The 18,388-nt window shown below is 41.8% G+C and overlaps 3 protein-coding genes across 5 annotated transcripts in view; 1 reads left to right on the top strand and 2 right to left on the bottom strand.

Moving 5' to 3' along the window:
- Positions 1 to 7,618, top strand: part of MYO1E (myosin IE) — a 97,831-nt gene extending 90,213 nt beyond the window's left edge. The window contains exons 27-28 of one of the 2 annotated variants that reach the window (XM_075505893.1): positions 4,966 to 5,135; positions 5,671 to 7,617. In XM_075505893.1, the coding sequence (XP_075362008.1) occupies positions 4,966 to 5,135; positions 5,671 to 5,747 (247 nt within the window). In that variant the 3' untranslated portion in view covers positions 5,748 to 7,617. Of the gene's footprint in view, positions 1 to 4,965; positions 5,136 to 5,670 lie in introns of both variants that reach the window. The other variant, XM_075505892.1, reaches the window with a different exon arrangement.
- Positions 7,619 to 8,288: 670 nt separating this feature from the next.
- On the bottom strand, positions 8,289 to 13,450 carry CCNB2 (cyclin B2). Its single transcript, XM_075505894.1, has 9 exons — positions 13,309 to 13,450; positions 12,220 to 12,348; positions 12,014 to 12,139; positions 11,440 to 11,610; positions 11,207 to 11,365; positions 10,640 to 10,876; positions 9,622 to 9,762; positions 8,917 to 9,027; positions 8,289 to 8,596 (listed from the first exon to the last, which is right to left on the bottom strand). The coding sequence occupies exons 1-9, from the start codon at positions 13,330 to 13,332 to the stop codon at positions 8,495 to 8,497; spliced, it is 1,200 nt and encodes a 399-aa protein (XP_075362009.1). The 5' UTR covers positions 13,333 to 13,450; the 3' UTR covers positions 8,289 to 8,494.
- A 2,683-nt stretch (positions 13,451 to 16,133) lies between these two features.
- Positions 16,134 to 18,388, bottom strand: part of RNF111 (ring finger protein 111) — a 65,376-nt gene continuing 63,121 nt past the window's right edge. For both annotated transcript variants that reach the window (XM_075505904.1, XM_075505905.1), the window contains exons 13-14: positions 17,978 to 18,105; positions 16,134 to 17,411 (exon numbers count right to left, since the gene is read on the bottom strand). In XM_075505904.1, coding sequence (XP_075362019.1) covers positions 17,294 to 17,411; positions 17,978 to 18,105 — 246 coding nt within the window. In that variant the 3' untranslated portion in view covers positions 16,134 to 17,293. The remainder of the gene's footprint in view (positions 17,412 to 17,977; positions 18,106 to 18,388) is intronic.

Raw genomic sequence — 18,388 nt, forward strand, 5'->3', positions numbered from 1 at the left:
TAACATATTTGCCCTCAGCCCTGGAATATTTTGAGGGATTAGATGGAACAGCTCAGTCCCCTTCTCCAGTGATCCACATGAATGCGGGTTCTTAGAGGCAGCAAAAAATTATTTATTTTTAACCGTATGAAGAGCAACATTTTGTACCAACAGACCCTTCTCAGCTGTCAGCAGCCAAGCTCCTTAGCAGATGTTCTGCACTAATTTCTCCTGTTGGCCTAAGCCTTCTCTTTTGTGTTGATCCAACTGGCTACAGCACTGATTTAGCATATTACTTACAACGTTGCTTCTAGTGAGCAATAGACACCTCATAGAAAACAAATAAATAATAAATAAGCGTACACAGCATTGATAGATAATATCAACAGTAGTGCACAGGGTTGCTAAGTAGGGGCGTGCCAGTTCCTAAACACCAAGAGTAGGGGTGGTCAGCCCTCCAGCAAAATTAGGCGTGTACAGAGTGTCTTTTCAGTTGTACTAATAGCAGTCATTTTTTCCCCACTGTGCATCAAGTGTTAGCCATAAGATACTGTAAGCATATTTAGAGCATTTTTTTTGTTTAAGATTGGTCTTCAAATAAGAAAGAAATCAGAAACAAGTGGCCACTACTGCTTATTTTAACAATTTCAAAACTGTCAGCATATGCTAACACTTTCAGACACATTTCCATCTTTGTAAACTAATAACTTCCATGCCTTTAAGTGGTGAAATCTTCTCATGGCATGTCAACTTATTCTGTTAAAGCTGTTTTGCTAATATTGGACTTCTACTTTGTCTTGAGACTACGGTTCATGTAACAACAAAAACCCATAAGCCATAGGATAAAGCCATTGTGATTTCTGTCAGACAACCGTGACTGACACACGCATTACTGTAAAATGTAGCAGCCACCAAGTACATAATGAGATAGGAACTATCATGTTGGATTAAAAAGACGAGTTGCATCATACCACAGTTCCTAATGTGATGGGTACACACCAACAACCCCATCTGTTTCAGCCTTACGAGTTTACAAGGATGATTAGCACATATTAAAGCTTCTATTACTTAGTTACCGTTTTAAATGGCAATTATGGTGGATGTAGTCCAAGGGAAGAAAAAAACCAAGAAAAGACACTGTATTAGAATGACACCTTCACTGTCTGCCCCAGTTTTCACTGATAACTGTGTATGCTCAAGAGCAGTAGGAAAAAACCCCACAAACAGCCACAGCAGTAATTGCAACCAGAACAAGTAGGGAACAGGCATCCATCGCTCCCCTCTGGATGGCTTTTGTGGAAGTCAAGCTTCTCTATAGGAAGCCACAAGTAAGACAAAAGAGCGCTTAGTAACATAGCTCGTGATTCTGAGGAAAGAGGTAGGGAGGGAAGAGGATGTTGGGGAGTGAGGGTTGTTCGTTTTGTTTTCTTCCTTTGGTTTTGTTGTGGTTTGGTTTTTTTCTTTCAAGGCAAGCCAGGGCTGCTGTGGGCAACGCGCAGTAGCAATATGGCTGCTACTGTGTAAGTAAGGGAACATCTACAAAGCACCTGGCAAAGTAATTTCTTAACCTTAACATTGCAATGTATGAGTTGCTGCCTGTCTAGTACACCCCGCAAGTTCATTGAATTGTGTTTCCCAAAATGTAAAATAGTATTTTGGTCAGAAATGGTGGCAAGTGCCTACTCTGAGAGGAGTAGAGTGCAGCCCAGTGATGGTAATTTCAGGTGAGCATTGAAACAAGCAGGTAATAATTTGGTTTTACATCTGTGTGACTTCAGAAAGCAGGGGGCTAGTCCAGGAGTTGGAGTATTTTGACACAGCATATTCAATGCTTTGTTAATGCTAATAACACCATATTCTGAGCACGCAGTCAAAAGACCAACGTATAATTGCCATAATATTAATACAACACCGTTATTGTCCCTACCAGTACTAACGGTTACCGAGGCACGTTTCAGCGGACGTTTCCAGGGCCATTTTATCGTCTCGTGTCCGAGCAGCAGCGCGTAGCGCGACGCTGTCCGCAGCGTGGCCGTGCCCGCAGCCCGGCAGCGAGCAGCAGCTGCGAAGACCGGTCGAGGACAACGGGGCGAGCGCAGCCCCCCTGCCCCCGCTCTCCCCCCGCCCCCCCCCCCCCCCCCCCCCGCGCCCCGTCTCCGCCGGCCCCGCAGCGGCCCCGCGCATACGCGTGCGGCGCGCGCCCCCTGCTGGCAGCGCCGGGCGCGGCCCCAGCGGGCCCCGCCCGCCCCGAGAGCGGCCTGGCCGGCGCCGGGAGGCCGCACGCCGCGGGGCCGGGGCGGCTCGGCGCGGCCGGGCCTCGCCCTGCGGTCCCGGCGCAGGGGCCGGGCTTGCAGCAGCGCTCGGGTCTGCCGGACAGAGCTCCCTCCAGCAGAAGGGCTGCAAAAAGGGGCCGTGAGAAGAGTGTGCCCGGCGGCCCGCTCGGCCACTCGTTTTCCTAATCGGTGCGTAGCCGTGGGGAGTGGCAGCGACCGCAAAGCCGTGCCGTTGCATGGGAACTACGCAGATCCGGGCACACGGGTTTCTGTATGGAAACCTGCACGCAAGCGAGTCAGCTGAGCACCACAAGCCACCGCCGAGGTCAGGCTTTATTTGCTTATGTCGCGGTTTAACTCCAGCCGGCAACTAGGCACCCCCTGGGGGGGTGGGATGGGGGAGAATCGGAAGGGTAAAAGTGAGAAAACTCGTGGGCTGGGATAAAGACAGTTTAATAGGGAAAGCAAAAGCCGCACGCGCAGGCAAAGCAAAGCAAGGAATTCTTTCACTCCTTCCCATGGTCAGGCAGGTGTTCAGCCATCTCCAGGAAAGCAGGGCTCCATCACGGGTAATGGTTGCTTGGGAAGACAAACGCCATCACTCCAAATGTGCCCCCCTTCCTTCTTCTTCCCCAGCTTTATATACTGGGCATGGTGTCATATGATATGGAACAGCCCTTTGGTCAGTTTGGATCAGCTATCCTGGCTGTGCCCCCTCCCAGCTTCTTCTGCACCTGGCAGAGCATGGGAAGCTGAAAAGTCCTTGACTAGTGCAGCAACAACTAAAACATCTCTGTATTATCAACACTGTCTTCAGCACAAAGCCAAAACATAGCCCCATACCAGCCACTATAAAAAAAATTAACCCAGCCAAAACCAGCACAGGTTAATACTAATGCCTCACCATCCAGTATCGCCAGCAAAACAAGTTGTGTTCCTTTTCATCACCTTACTTCTCACTGCCTGTAACTGTTATTGCCCTTGGCCAGCACAAGTATTAGGGGGACCCGACCAAACACTAATCTAGCCAAGTTAGCAGATCAGCTTTCAAATAGAGCAATACCCAAAGCCAGTCCAGAACAGGGAGTCAGGCTCACAAAGGAGTGGAGGAGGCAGGCATGCCCGACACCTGAAGGGTTCTGCCTGTTCTTCCTTCCAGTTCTTCCTGTTTAGTACCATTCCCAGCATTACTATCCTCAGGTTTCTCCCATGCATTCACCGCTATGAAAAACAAACATCCTAGAGGCATTTTACAGCAGTAACAGAGTACTCCTACAAAGGTGACATTTGCAAGGCTAGCTTCCTGAGCATTTTGAGCTCCTTTATTAATGTACTAAAAAGAAACACCATTACTATATTCAGCAGTGGGTTTCAGATAAGTTTTTCTTCTTTTTTCAAAAGGGAAAGCTCTAGTGTTCTCTGTACAGAAGGAGTGAGCTAGAAGAGTTGTGAATTCAGTATTTCAAAACCACAGCCATTATAGATACCATTTTTTAAGGGTTAGAATTAGGTTTATGTTTAGCAAAGCTGCTAAGAAGTATGCACCGGCACGATCACAGCTTTAATTTCTAGCTATCATTAACAATCCAATACAAGCCTCAGTTTAAAAACACCATGCTCTCACCAGCAAAACATCTAAGATGTTCTTGTTCTGCTCTGGTTTTAGAAAAGCTGAGCTGCTTTTCTAAGACTTGCTCTGAATTCTTTTATTTCCATACCTAGGTCTAGTTTCACAACATATCATATCCCAAGGAAAGGCAATACATGCTGAACAACAGGAGAAAAATCCTCTCCCCCAGTAGATAAATGTAGAACTGAAGTTCTGTAACCCATACACTTCAAAGCTCATTTTCTGGTGCAGTTCACTACCCAAACTTAGCACTAGACAGAGCCGTCGTGACAAAAATTAAGTCTAGGACTTCGTGCAAGTAACTATAAACCTTTTCTGCAAGAGCTGTGTAATGTTACACATGACGTGATCACAGTTCAGTCTCCTCCACATCGCTGCAACATTTTTAGTCATTCAGCTCATTTATTTATTATTTATTTTAAACTGACATATTGCATCTAATACCTGTTCTCTCTTCCAGCCTTTATTAGCTGATGAGCTGGCAAAATGCATTTCTTCCCTCTTTCCCCTTCCTAATCTTTGGAGTGGTCACAGCTGTGACAGAGAGTTTGTGCAGCATCTCCCTGCTGCTTCAGAGTTGACTATAACAGAACAAGTCCATAGACGGCCCTGGAATCTGAGGCAACTTAAAAGAGATGCAGTCTCTCTCACAGCTTAGTCACAAGAATGGTAACGTAGCAAGCCTGTGAGCTAGAACTTTGTTTTTAATACTGGAAACTAAATCCCTGGTGAAGTTGGGGCACGGGGAGAGACAGACTAAGCTGTGTAAATGCCAAGATATGCATGAACTGCATGTGCACATTTGTTTACATTCCAGCCTGAGCACTAAAATGTCTTCTATGCATTTGAACTGCTGTTTGGAAATACCTATTCATTCATCCATTTCAGTAGGAAAGAAATGGCAAACTTTGTCCCTTTCACAGGGAAGTCTTACATTGCTATTTTTTAATTGTTGTGACATTTAAGAGAATCCTTTTTCCCTTGTTCTATGATATTCTTTAGAATCGTTAGGACAGAGGGTTGATAAAGCTTAGGTTCAAGTCGTAAGCTTTGAAGCACATTAACATTTTTTTCTCCCATTAGCGTTCGCAGGCAGACAACAAACCGACCCCCACCAGCTGGAGGAAGGCCTAAACCACAGCCAAAACCTAAGCCTCAGGTACCACAGTGCAGGGCACTGTATGCATATGATGCTCAGGACACAGATGAACTTAGCTTTAATGCCAACGACGTGATTGATATAATTAAAGAAGGTATGTAGAGATCACAGGTTTTGTTACTTAAGTACTAATCTTGAAGGTACACTGTCAAAAGTAGTTAAGACATGACTTTTTGAGCCACCCCACACTTGTCTTCCCTCATTAGGCTTGCGAATTTGTATGATTGCTTGGGGAGCAGAGAAGTCTCCACACCCACACCAGTCAAACCTGTTCACTTAAAAGCCTGTCAGGGACAGATCAGTGACATGTGCATTACTTGGTACTGCAGATCTGTAAATTTACAGAGTAAGTCTGTCTCAGGCTCTGGCTGAAAATTAGCCTAAACCACAGCTATAGCAGAAGAACCAAAAAGTAATAAAGCAGTTCCAACTCTCTGGGTCTCCAAAGCAACCTCATAAGGCATAGTGATGTGGCCCAAAGATTAGCAAGGTCAGGCTCTCCAAATCATTTCTCCTCAGTCCTTCACAAGAAGGCTCTCACTGCATGGAATAGCTTTGCAAGGCTGCCTCAAAAAGTATACAAAAAGGTTTACAGAACCTCACTACTTACTTTGCTTTCTTTGTCATAGATCCTTCTGGCTGGTGGACAGGAAGACTACGAGGGAAACAAGGTCTGTTTCCCAACAATTATGTCACCAAGATATAAAAGACTATCAGACAAAAACTAGCACAAAGTTACCAGTGGTTGAAGATGTTTTCCCTTGCCTTCAGGACACTGTTCTTCCAAGATCTGCCATTCTCAGCAGTACTTTCACCAGTAAATATGAGCAGGAAGAAAATTACCCACAGCACAGACTTTGATCTTTTGTCTCAGAAGCATACAGCAATGGACATACTGACCAATTATTTATTATATTTAAAACCTGGTTTTAACACCTAGTAAGCAAAGAATGCTCAAACCTACCATCTTCCTGAAACAGAAGGGTGCTTTGCAGTCTGGGACCAGGGACTTTGAAAGAGGCCTATTTAATAAGTGCCTTCAGCCAAGTATCAGTAACCTTTTTAATTATCTACTGAAGATAATGTTAAATGCACATTTCCTCTAATGCAGATCACTCTGGGGAACATGTTAAGTATGCTGCTACGTGTCAAAAAGATTTAGGCTCATTTGGGATATTACCATCTAAAAACCTACTGTGATGGTATATTTAAGTAATTCTGTACAGAGTTGTAATGGAACTGGTTTGTGTTTGCCGATGTGTTTAGGGACTCCAACAGGCACTGTAAGAAGTTAAACCAGAAAACCACATAGTACTGTATGCTAAACAATGTTGCCTTCTTCAAGATTTATATTATAATATGGCTGGCCCATGTTGGATTTATGTTTAATGCTCTACCTGTTATAAGAAGTGTCTTTATGCAGAGCTGTACATTTATAGAAACAGATCATATACTGTATATAAAAACTGAATATGATAGAAACATGTATGAATGTATAATGTAGTACTCCACTGTTCTTACTCATGAAGTAGTTCTACTAGAATTTTTATGCCAGGTACTTGCAGGTATGCACTACTCCTTTTAAATGGCAAAAGCAAAAGTGTTACTGCTTAAGTCTGCCTCCCACACCAGAGTGGCTGTTGCTTGCCATACAGTTATCAGCATTCATGCTTTGCCTTCTGAACCTCCATAAAATAAAACACAAGAAGCAGTTAGCTGAACAGGTCTCTTCTCTGTGCAGTTTGTTTTCAGTTACATACACAAGTGGCTCCCTTCATAACATCTATTGGATTTTACTGCGCTGATTTCTAAAGAAAAAATCCCCTCCCTTTGCTCCAAGCCAAACCACTTTCACCATGCACAGCTGAAGTGCTGTGCATTACATTTTTTTCTTATTAAGAGCAGTTAAAAAACCCTGCATATGCTGACATGAAGAAGTTGCATAAGCTTTAAGATACAGCTGAAATTCTTGAATCCCCTCCCTCCTAAACCATTGCCTAAGCCCAATTTAGGCACACTTTGAACTCCATCTCCATTAAGAGATGACTGACTGTAGAAGCTGTTTCTGGAAGCTAGAAACTAGAGCCTCAGTCCAGGGGGAATCACATACACACAAGGGATCAAGCATGCTTTTCAAAAGACTATTTGCAGTTAAGTGCTAGGCTTGCTTATCCTACAGGAGAGAAAAGTCTCCTGCTTGAGAAGATAAAACGCAGTAGCTTCAACATCCTTCCCCCAGCGAGCATTGAGGTCTAGGCCATTTTTTTGTAATAGTGGGTTCTTGCCTTCTGCATCAGGGCAGCACACTCATGAAGAGGAGACACGGGGAGAAGTGAGGTAACGAGTTCAGTGTAACTTAGACCCAAGTGGCTGTAACTTAACATTACTTATATAGGACTAAGTTAACAAATAGGCATAAATGAGGTATTGAGGCAGAAAAGTCCCGTTACTGACATGCTTGTATTCCTTGAGCATACAGATACTGATGTTTATTGGAAAAAAAGACAAAGGAAAGTAAAATGTTAAGTGATAAGGAAGAATCTGCTTATGGTGGGTTTGACTGTATTCTCTCAGATATAGAGGTTTATTGGAGGAGAAAAGGAAAAAAAAAAAAAAAAAAAAGAGGTGGGGGTGGGTGAGTGAACAGGCAGCAAAGAGATAGGGGTGTTTTTGTCCAAGAAGGGGAGCAGGTTTTAAGAGCTGAGCTGGTTCAAAAGGTCTCAGCGCTATAGTTCCACACCTACAGTCCCTGCACGCAGTAGTTATAGCATCACAGGAGACTTAAAATTTTCCTATCTTAGCTGCCCTTTGTTCAGGTACACAGAGAACACATTGTCATCTTATGTTCACCTAAACCCAAAGATTTACAAGGCTAATACCTGTTACAGCCAGCCTACTTCTTCCCCAAAGTTGAAGGCAACAAACTACAAAAAAAAAAATTCCTGTATACTTCTTTGGGACAAGACACTGAAATAAAGTACATATTTAGTACCCTTTAAGGTACACCAAGAAAAGATGAACTGTCTTGTCTGCCTGCTCTTTCTTACCTTAAGAGTGAAAACAAGAAGTTACTGAATGTAACCCACTATAAAGCCTGGAGATTCTCATTGGAAGCAACCACTGAGAATAATCGCCCACATGTAACTGCAAGTTGTTATCGATCACGTATTTAGGCAAATGTCCTGCTTGGACATTAGACTGCAGACGTGTCTAGGTAGTGCCCGAAAGAGTCACAGTCATGGTACTTTTTTTTTTTTTTTTTTTTAAAAGAGAGGAGCTTTATTTCTAGGTAGAGTTGTATTACAAAGCAAGTTTAAAATTTCACCTTCTGAGTGAGTCTGAAATGTCTGTGGTAAGGCTGGAATGCTATGTACAAGGAGCAGTAGTTTTGCCTGAATAGGCAAATGAGGCCAAAGTGCATACACCATCAGGACTTGGCTGCCTAGGGTTATATCATAAGAGCGATAAAGCCAGGTCCTTGATTATCTCGCTGTACAGTTGAGGGATTGTGCTGATCATCAGTAGTTTGTTACTTGCATACTTGTTCTTTACAGCCTGCAGAGGTAGAGAAACAGTGTTACAAAAGATTTACATATACAGTATTTAGGTTCAGGCAGATAATTTTGGGTCAGTGAGCCTGACTGCTTGGAAAACAAGCAAACAAACAAGGTTAGAAGTGGATCAGCTTGCAAAGTAGCAAGAGCACAGTTTGTCTAAAATGTTTAGAGGTTAGTAGTAATGCAACATCCTCTCACAGGCTTGTCAGAATAACATGTGCTTTAAGATAACATACAGAACATTTACCTAAGGAGCCACAATATGCAGCAAAGGTATTTCTAAAACATTAAGAAGAAGATTTAAGTAGTTATACTTACAATGAATTTTGTTAACTTCTCATTTACTTTGACGACATTCTTGGCCATATGCTTCATAGTCATCACAAGACCATCTTCTGTATACCCAGTGTAGTACTGCTGCTTTGTACCCTGCAGCATTACGGTAAGAAATGTGAGGTTTATGAAGCGGGGATTGCTGCTCAAGGCACAATCACTTCAGGCAGCAAACGCCCTAAGCTTCATGCGCTAGCCTTGAGTGCTAGGAACTGTAGTACTGTCAAGTTTAGGCGACAGATCCAGAATAACTTCTGGCGTGCAGCAGAAGCCTGGACACATCAATGCCAAGAACTGCATTTCTACACTGCGCAGAGGATAGAAGAAGCAACCCTTGCAAGAGTAACCACTAGTTGAATTACAATTTGCTATTCGTGGCCCATGATTTCATTATACTTCATGTACTGTGAGAATTATGAAAATCTACCTTTATTTACAGTGTGGCCTTCTGTAACTCAATACTTTCTAGAGAAAAATCCTTTCATACCAGTGTTCACATAGAAAAAGGTAGCAAAGTTTTTAGCAGTATATTCCTTTTTCTACCTGCAGCTGTCCAACTGTCATTTGATCCACCAGCATTATTACAGACCTAAATGCAAGTTTCTGAAGTAGTTGTTCTAATGGTTCAATTCAATCAGCTGAAGGAAAAAAAAAAAACCTCCTAACAACAAGTTTGGTTAAAAGACTTACCCATTTGTCATGTCCCAGAACCTTTTGGGACAAGCATAACGCAGCAGCTGCAATCTCTGAAGGACGATGGTGAACCATATCATAGTCTGTCAGTGTCAGCTCCATTAGGTATTTCGCTAGTGTATGTTGCTTCGCATCGGCCTACCAGATTGAGAGCTTGTTAATTCACAAAGTTTCACTTCATCTTATCACAATAATTCAGGATTGTTTATTGTATTCATTAACTGACAAAACAAAAATAGTCAACAAAATCTTTATTGAGGCCTAGGGACCATACTGTCTTAACAGGCACTCATCTCAAAATCGAGACCAGAGTCCAAACCCATCTAGTCTAGCAGCCCTTTGGAATTTAGACACAAAGTCAAGTGAGGGATTTTAACAGAAAACTGCAGTATCAGGCACTGCTGTGCCCAACTAGGGATACAAGTGCTCCCTCTGTAATACACTATGGGGGGCAGGGAGAAGTGTAAAATGGCTTAAGGAGACCCTTATTAAAGCAGCAAGCTAACTTCAAGAGTTACCTAGTGGTCTGTTGAGGTAACTGAAGCCCACTTCAAGTGTGGGCAGTTCACTCGAGTGAAACTACTGAGGTGGGAAAAAAGGGTCAGGTCAAAGAGAAAGCTTAGCTTTAGATTCTTAAGTAATACCATATTTGCATCCAAAAATTATGAAGAACTGCCACACTGCTCCTCTTTTGCTAGGGAATACCCCGATCACCAGACAAAAGATTACTCTAAAAGCAAGGGTTCTGCTCTAGGTATGTTCACTTTACTCCAACAGTAAAATTACTGCCACTAAGACCGAGCACAGGCCCCAGTAAATACAAACGTGAGCCACTGCTGGCTGCCACAGTGATGTTGTCATGTTACTCCACATGGTGGAGTTTCATAGCTGAATATTTCTTGGTCCAGCATGTAAGCAGAAAGCAAGCATGATCACGTGATAAAAATGCCAGAAGCAATCCTGATAAGACTTTACACATACAGGAAAGTTCTAGATAATGAGGACAAGTACCCACCTCCCCAGCTTTTGATGCTCTTCTTAAGAAGTGAATTGGAAGAGGTCGTCCCAAATCAAAATTTAACTCCTTCAGAATCATAATCTCCATTTCTCTAACTTCATCACTGGTGTAGGCATTGTCAGTAATGTAAACAAAGTCTGATATATCAGGAGATAGTATCTCTTCGTATTTTGAAGCTAGAAACAGTGCTGTTACACCCACCAGCTGAAGCCTCCCACGAGGGACTAGATGACTCTGCAATGTAGGAATTTAAAAAGCAGACCCCACAATGTCAAACTCTAGATAAACAAATTCTAATTTATCAGTTTAAAATACCAGTATGACAGTACTCATTCTTATAACATAAATGAGATTTTCCGTTTTGAGTCAGAAGTGTCCCTATAATGACAGGCTCAAAGAGGACTGCAGCCTCAGAATTAAGATGCTACATTATAGAGCTCTTGCACAAAGAGCAGATTTCATAGGTTCTTAGATTTATAAAGAAAGGATAAATCCTGAACTCCTTTAAAAGCATAGTCATTGAACAAGTCTCCTAATTAAAACATGAGTTCAAAAATATCTTACTTGTAAGAAGCGATCGATAACTGCAACAGACATATACAGTGTTTCCTGCAAAAGCTGGAATCTTGAGTGGACCTGGACAAGCCAGTCAACTAAAATTGCACGCATACGCCCATTGATCGTCTTCCCGTCAAGGTAATGCGGGCGGACCGACTGCTTCACCTGTTGGGAGAAAAAGCTGTGTGAGCAACAAGATTAACACTACACTGCAGAAGCACAGACTCAGTATGTCATACCTCAAGCTCCCTCAGATACAGATAAATATCTTTTACGTAGTCACTACACAGCTGGGGATTCCCCCAGTCCTCAGCATCAATGTCTTCTACATTGTTCAGCAACACATCAGAGAAGGCTTGACACAAATCCTCCTCTTGCATAGATACATCCATAGGAACAGGAGACAGAACCTAAGGAACAGATCATAGTGCTTACATATCTACTGTTTAGCCTACAGTGTTCCTTTATTTCCACATTTTTCCAGTTACTAATACAATTTCTTAAGATAAAAGAAGTTGAATCTGAGCTTACATTCTAACGTGGCAAGCTTTCACCAAGATGCCGTACAGACAAAATCAGAAGACCTTCTAGTAATTGCCAGCTAAAGCAGAAACTTCATCCAGTACTTCAACGGCTAGTTCTGCCACTTTAATGTTAGCCTTTAAGCACAACGTGCATTAAATGAAAACCTCAGTACAGAGGCTTTGCTTTTTCAACAGGGAAATGAGATACATCTACAGATAAACTATTCTGAAGTTAGAGCTCTAAGTTACAAATCAAATTAAGAATCAGAACAGCATCATTACTTCCTACCTTTGGAACAACAGTTTCTTTGACTGCTCGATTCATAGCAGCCGGAGGTTTAGGCGGTACAATTGCATTTGTCGTCTTACTAGGTCCTTTTGTAGGCTTTATGGATGCTTTGGAACATTCTGTTTTCTGTAGTGAAAACAATTACTGTTAATACAGAGCTAGCAATCCATCTTTTCCTTATAGATAGATTTCAAATGTTCCTTTACCTTAGCTACATGCGTTCCTCTTGTTGCAACTTTATTTCCTATTTCTTCCAAAGCACCCCTTTTGCCAGTAAGGTGAGTTTTGGCTTTACTTTTAAGTTCAGTCACAGCATTCTCCACCCCTCTAGTGACCTAAAACAATAAAATTGCAGTTTAGGAGTCAGAGACCAACTATTATTTAATTTTCAGATGCCTAACTCCACTATATACTTACCACCACTGCACCGGTGTACCTCTGTGCATGCTGTCCATTACTCAACCAGTTTTTATTTCCTACCCTTTCACACATGCTCAGAGGAACTCTCTGAAACTGCGTTGCAAGATTAGAGCAATGCACCCTATCTCGTTCTTCCTCACTGACAACTTTTTAACGTTAGAGTGCTTACCTGCTACTTAGCTATTTACTGTATTTACACATTTTGTAACCACAGCAGTATTCCCATGAAGATGAACAAAGCAATTTCTTTGTTGCATACATGCCACATAAATAAAAAAAGTTATGTTATTCAAAAATAAACATCTTTTGTTACACAAAGAAAGCACCGTGTTTCAAGAGGTGCTCGTGGAGTTTAGTTTAAACCATTAGACAGTCACCGTGAAAAAGAGGTTCTCGTATTCCATTCCTGCACCTTCCCGTTAAGCAGCTTTGGTTTTCCCCCTCTCCCACACACCCTCCCCACACTTCGAGGGGGAGGAGCAGGCGGCCAAGGCCGGGTGCAAGCTGAGGGCAGTGCCAGGTGAAGCGCCCGTGCCCTCCAACCCCGGGGGACGAGGGCAGCGCGCACCCCCTCACCACCGCTCCCTCCAAGCTCAGCCCGGCTTCAGTCTCCTCCGCCCCGCAGCCCAGCCGCCGGCCCCGCTCCACTCCGCCCGCCGCCCGTACCTGCAAAAGCACAAGGGGGTCTCCCGGCCAGATACGCCGCTGAGAGCCGCTCCCCCCTTACTGCAGGGCAGAGCCCTCTCCCGCCGGCTCGCACCGCGGCCCCAGCGTTTCGCTGCCTGAGGCGAAAGAGCGGCAGGGCCTGTGGGCGACTCAGCCCCTCGCCGCCGGACCGACTCCCGTCCCCCACCCGCAGCGCCGGCAGTACTCACAGCGGCACGGCGCGGCGGAGCCATCGGGACGGAGACAAGTGGGTACAGCAGCCGCTCGCGCCTCTCCTCGTAGAACCGCTTCACGCTCCAGCCACACCACCGACTACTGCCCGATGCCGCCGCGGCTCCCTTTAAAGCCCCTCCCGCTCTCCTATTGGGCAGCTTCGTACAATGCACGTGCTCGATTGGTCCACCTCCTCAGGCCCCTCCCAAACAGGAAACGGTTTGAACAACCTCCGGCAAGCCCCGCCCTGTGAGACGGCGGCGCATGCGCGACGGCAGGAGTGGGGGAGCGGTGCGGCTGCCTCACCTCATGTTTAGACGAACGCAAGGTCACAAAACAAGAGATTTTACCTTGAAAAGTACATACAGCTGCGCCGACTATCGCCAAAAACACTTGATGGCGAGAGTCTGGGTAGCTAAAAGCCGTGCTGCAACTGCCACTTATCCCAGGCGCTCTCGGCTGCTGAGAGGCAATGAAGCACGCGAGGCGCGGGAAGCTTCTCATCAAGTTTATTGATGGCAGCCGGCTGGAAGCATAGCCGCCTGCAGGAGCTCCTGTACCCGCTGGACCAAACCTTAAATACTACAGAACCAGTCAGAGTACCTGCGGAGGTGGCTTACCTCATTCAAAAGCGCAACTCAGTACTCTGTAGTGTGGGAAACTAGTCCAAACAGATGCATGTTACAGCTTTTATTTTAAGTTTCACCTATGCCTTTAGGAAGGCATGTCAGCTAACAAGCTAGTAACAGTCAGCTTAATAACTAGTCCTGAGATTCAGGAACTTCAGCTCTTCAACTCTACTTCTCAAATTCAACTCTAGTTGCCTAAACTGACAGAAAAGTCTAATTACAACTATACTGCAATCTCCCAAAATTGGCATTATATGTTTACTCACATATGCATAAGTTAATATTTTGATATCCTTCATAAGGGCAGTTATCCTGAATTCCTAAGTTCCAGATGGTTCTGTTTATCAACATATTTAACTGTGGCTAAATGTTGATCCTTCACCAAGAGAATTTTTTCGTAGGCAGTAGCTGTAAGAATACATGCATGCAAAAGAATTTTTACAGATCAAGACTTAGAAAGGCAAAACAAGGCAAAAGGAAAAAAAAAACTTGCATAAGAAACAGATTTTGAATGATACCAGTCTAACATTTTATTTATTGCATACAAAAGGATTTATTTTGACAATGGAATTTTATATGAAAAGTAATTTGATGCATACTGTTGAGAATCTTATCTTCAAAGTCAAAGATGCTGCAGAAAACTTAAGGCAATGCATCTAAGCATATAAAGCACAGTAAGTGGTGGAGATTTTCAAAATCAAAAGCCTATTCTTTTTCCTTCCCTTAAATTATGGTTAAGTCACAACTTTCTGGAATAGAAGTAGGCTGCAGCTTTATTAGCCCCTGCAATAGCATGTTAAGATCAGAACACTGTGACTCCTGGCAAATACCTAAGTGTTTAACATCACATTACAATGTTATGCATACATTTAAAAGCAAGACAATATCAGTAGCAGTTATAAAACAAGTCAATTCATGGACCACTAAAATACCTCTAGTACCAAGCACCCAAATCAGGTGCATAGGAGATTTCCTTAAAAAAAAAAAAAAAAAAAAAAAAAAAAAATCCCCCAAACCTGTGCTTCTTTGTCCCGTAAGGAAGCCAAAATAGATTCTGTCACATACCCAGGGTCTCAATTATTTCAGAGGCCCATTTTTTTTTGTCCCATGTCTCTCAAGTACCTTCTTGGAAACTTTTAAAAGTGAGTATTATCAGACTTCAAGCATCAGTGGTCAACTAACTTCCCTCCTTTTCAACAGTCACTGAAGAACAGAAAGCATCTGTTCAGTCCTTCCAGTTACTTTTATTAATTTTTACCAATGCAGCTTCAACTTCATACTCACTTTCGGTTTCCTACAGCCATAATGTTCAAGAAGGTTTAGCATTAAACCATGTCAGGTTTTGAAGCAGTCAAGTCACGTGTTGCCTCTCTCCCATATCCCCCATCGTACAAGCACAAAGTGGTTTTAAGTTCAGTTTTAGCAATGCAATTAAGCTTGAGAGTGTCCATTTATCGCACACGCTGGAATAAAATTTCTCTCCACTTAAAGTCTCAGTGCCAGAGGTGTTAAGTTTGTTGCCAGCAATAGACACTGCACTGGCAAATGCTACTCCTAACAGATCAAAAAAAAAATAAAAGGGAAGCAGCTTTAACCAGACAAAAACAGGCATCAAATTAGATAAGGTAATATTTATAAATGGATCACTTTTTTTAGTGTAAACATAACAGTTCATCTTCTAGGTTTACTGTAAACCATTTTACACTTAATCTGATTATGAAAGACAAAGACAGGAGAAACTGAAGGTATTTATTATTCAATCCACTTACAAAGCAGGTGGCTTAATGCAAGCTTATTGACATGTTCATATATGATCCCCGAGGAACATCTTTTCCAAAGTGACAGTAATACTGTCTCAATGTTTTTGCACATCTGCATTTTTAATGTTGAGCACATTTAAATAAACTATAATCTATTATATGTGAAAGAATGTTGATGAGCAACTTGAATCCTGACGTGGATTAAAACCTCCTCCAAAGGCGAAATGTTAGTACATTATAACTTAATTCTATATACTATATTAGCAAATCTTAACTATAGAAAATATTTCAATCAGTGATGGACTGTTGGTAATTTATAAAGAGGAAATCTACGATCAAGGCAAAAACTAGGTAACCACATAATTTGTGTCTCAGTTTCTACAGAAATTTACAGGCTTTCAATTTACTAACAAAAATAAAACAAGAGACAAGTGGATTTAGCTAACTTTATTAACTTTAAAACTAATAAAAATCCCAAGACAAGCCTGGAATCCTTATAAGTTCTATGAATGCATGTATATCTGCCAAAAAAAAAAACCAAACCAAAACACCAAAAAACCAAAACCCTGCAGCTCTAAGTCCTTATTGAATGGTTTTATATTAAACAAACAAACCAACCCACAAACCAAAAAACCCCCTCAATGTGCGCAGATACTTCAACTTAACTTAGCAGAAGACCAAACAGATTCTAAGCTCTTTTTCCATTTCCCTAATAATTCTTTCAATCTGCAAGTATCTACAATCCAACTAACTGAAATTAACATTTAGTGTTCACTAGAGCTGTTTCACAGCAGCAAATATTTAAGTTAGGGATTCAAATTTCTAGACATAGGAAGAAAATGATAAATACAATCTGAACAGCAGTCTAAATGTTTAATATTGACATTCAAATATATCTGCATTGTGCTGAAATTTTAAAAACGAACACAAAAATCTGATCAGACAAAAACTCTGGTGATGAGTATGCTATATGCATCAGTTAAACTGAATATAGTTTATATTCTGTTCCCAGTATTAAGGATGTTATTTGACTCAGAACTGATGTTGTAAATATACAGCAGCCATTTTTTCCTAATTAAGGAATGTCTCAATACATAATATTATCCTTTTCTAGATGATCTTTATACATTTAAACTAAAATATATGATTGATTAAATTAAGGAATCCGAGGTTAGTAATGAGTGAAATCATACTTTCAAAGCTCGATACTATGTAAAACAAACAAAACAAAACAAAAAAAAAGAGACCACACAATTCTACTTACTAAAGCAGCTAATCTTGCCTGCAAGTTTGGGGTCACAAAGCCCATAATATGTGCAAACAAATGCAATACAAGGAACCATGCAAAAATACAGTAATGACTTAAAAGAAAAAAATGTAAAACCTAAAAAAAGTCTTATAAATACACTGAAACTCAACTGTTTTCTACATAAACTGTAGGTCTAGCATTAGTTGTACCATATAGCAGAGCCAGCACTCTAGGTTCAATGCTTCCAAATCTGCGCAGGTAAGTCATGCCATCTTTGGTTGACTGCAGTACCGGGAAGAATGAGAGGGAGCGAGAGGGAGGACAAGAGTTCTGGAAAGCGGTGTCAACTTTCACTAGGTAGTTGAGCCTCAATGTCCACTCTGCAAATGGGGCACTTCTTGTTAGTAATCAACCACTGATCTACGCATACTTGGTGGAAAAGGTGCATACATGGAAGGCGCCTGTCATCAGAACAGAAAAAAATTAGTGTTAATACAGCATTTCCATATCAACATACCCATTGGAAAAACAGTAATGTGGGGTTTGCTATTGAGGTGTCTATTTTTGCATGTGCATGTTTTTCCACAAGTTTCACTAGCCTTTCCAGTTGAACCTGCGTTTTATCTAGTTCCAAGAAGAAATGGATATGGGCAACAAAGTCAAGCATCAGCTAGCTTCTGCTGTATTACACTGATTTAAACCTGTTCTAGCTGAAGTACCATTACTCCAGAAAAACTAAAACTGACAATCCTGATCAATTCAGGGTATCAGCTTGGGCTCACGTTGTAGGACAGTCACCTTATGGAAGACCATAAGCAAATAACCTACATTCTACCCGAAGACAACACAGACTGAACAATGTGTATTTTGAACTGAAACTTGTTTTATTTATTGGTTCAATGACAGAGTGTCTTTAATTGTAACTGTTAACCTAGGGAATATTGCAAAGAGTAGTGTACCATATTCAAGTATGGTCTCAAAGCCAGAACATTAGCATTATATTCTGATATTCAGTGGTACTATTTACCTGACATCTTCACCTTCCTCCAATATAGACAAACAGATGGTACACTTTTCCTCTGTGTCTTCTTCTGTTCCTTCCTCCCCATCTTGCTTGCAGTGCAGTTTCCTCTGTGAGAACCAATCAGTTGTTACCTTATTAGTAGAGATGACATTATTGACAAACTGAGTAAAATCTGTTTTTAATACATATTCAACACATACTTCTTTGAAAAAAATTCATAATATTTATTCAAATATATCTGAACCAAAATGAATCAAGAACTAGCACTTGGAGCATAATCACAGGACATTTCAGATTTATTTAACTATCATTAATTAAAAAATCTACTGGACTGTGAATATATTAATTTCATATTGTTGCAACCAGTCCTTTTACTTGTTGTCTATGTATAAATATCTTCATTTCGTCCATGAA

This window comes from Mycteria americana, chromosome 6 (assembly GCF_035582795.1).
Source record: "Mycteria americana isolate JAX WOST 10 ecotype Jacksonville Zoo and Gardens chromosome 6, USCA_MyAme_1.0, whole genome shotgun sequence".
NCBI classification, from domain to species: Eukaryota; Metazoa; Chordata; class Aves; order Ciconiiformes; family Ciconiidae; genus Mycteria; species Mycteria americana.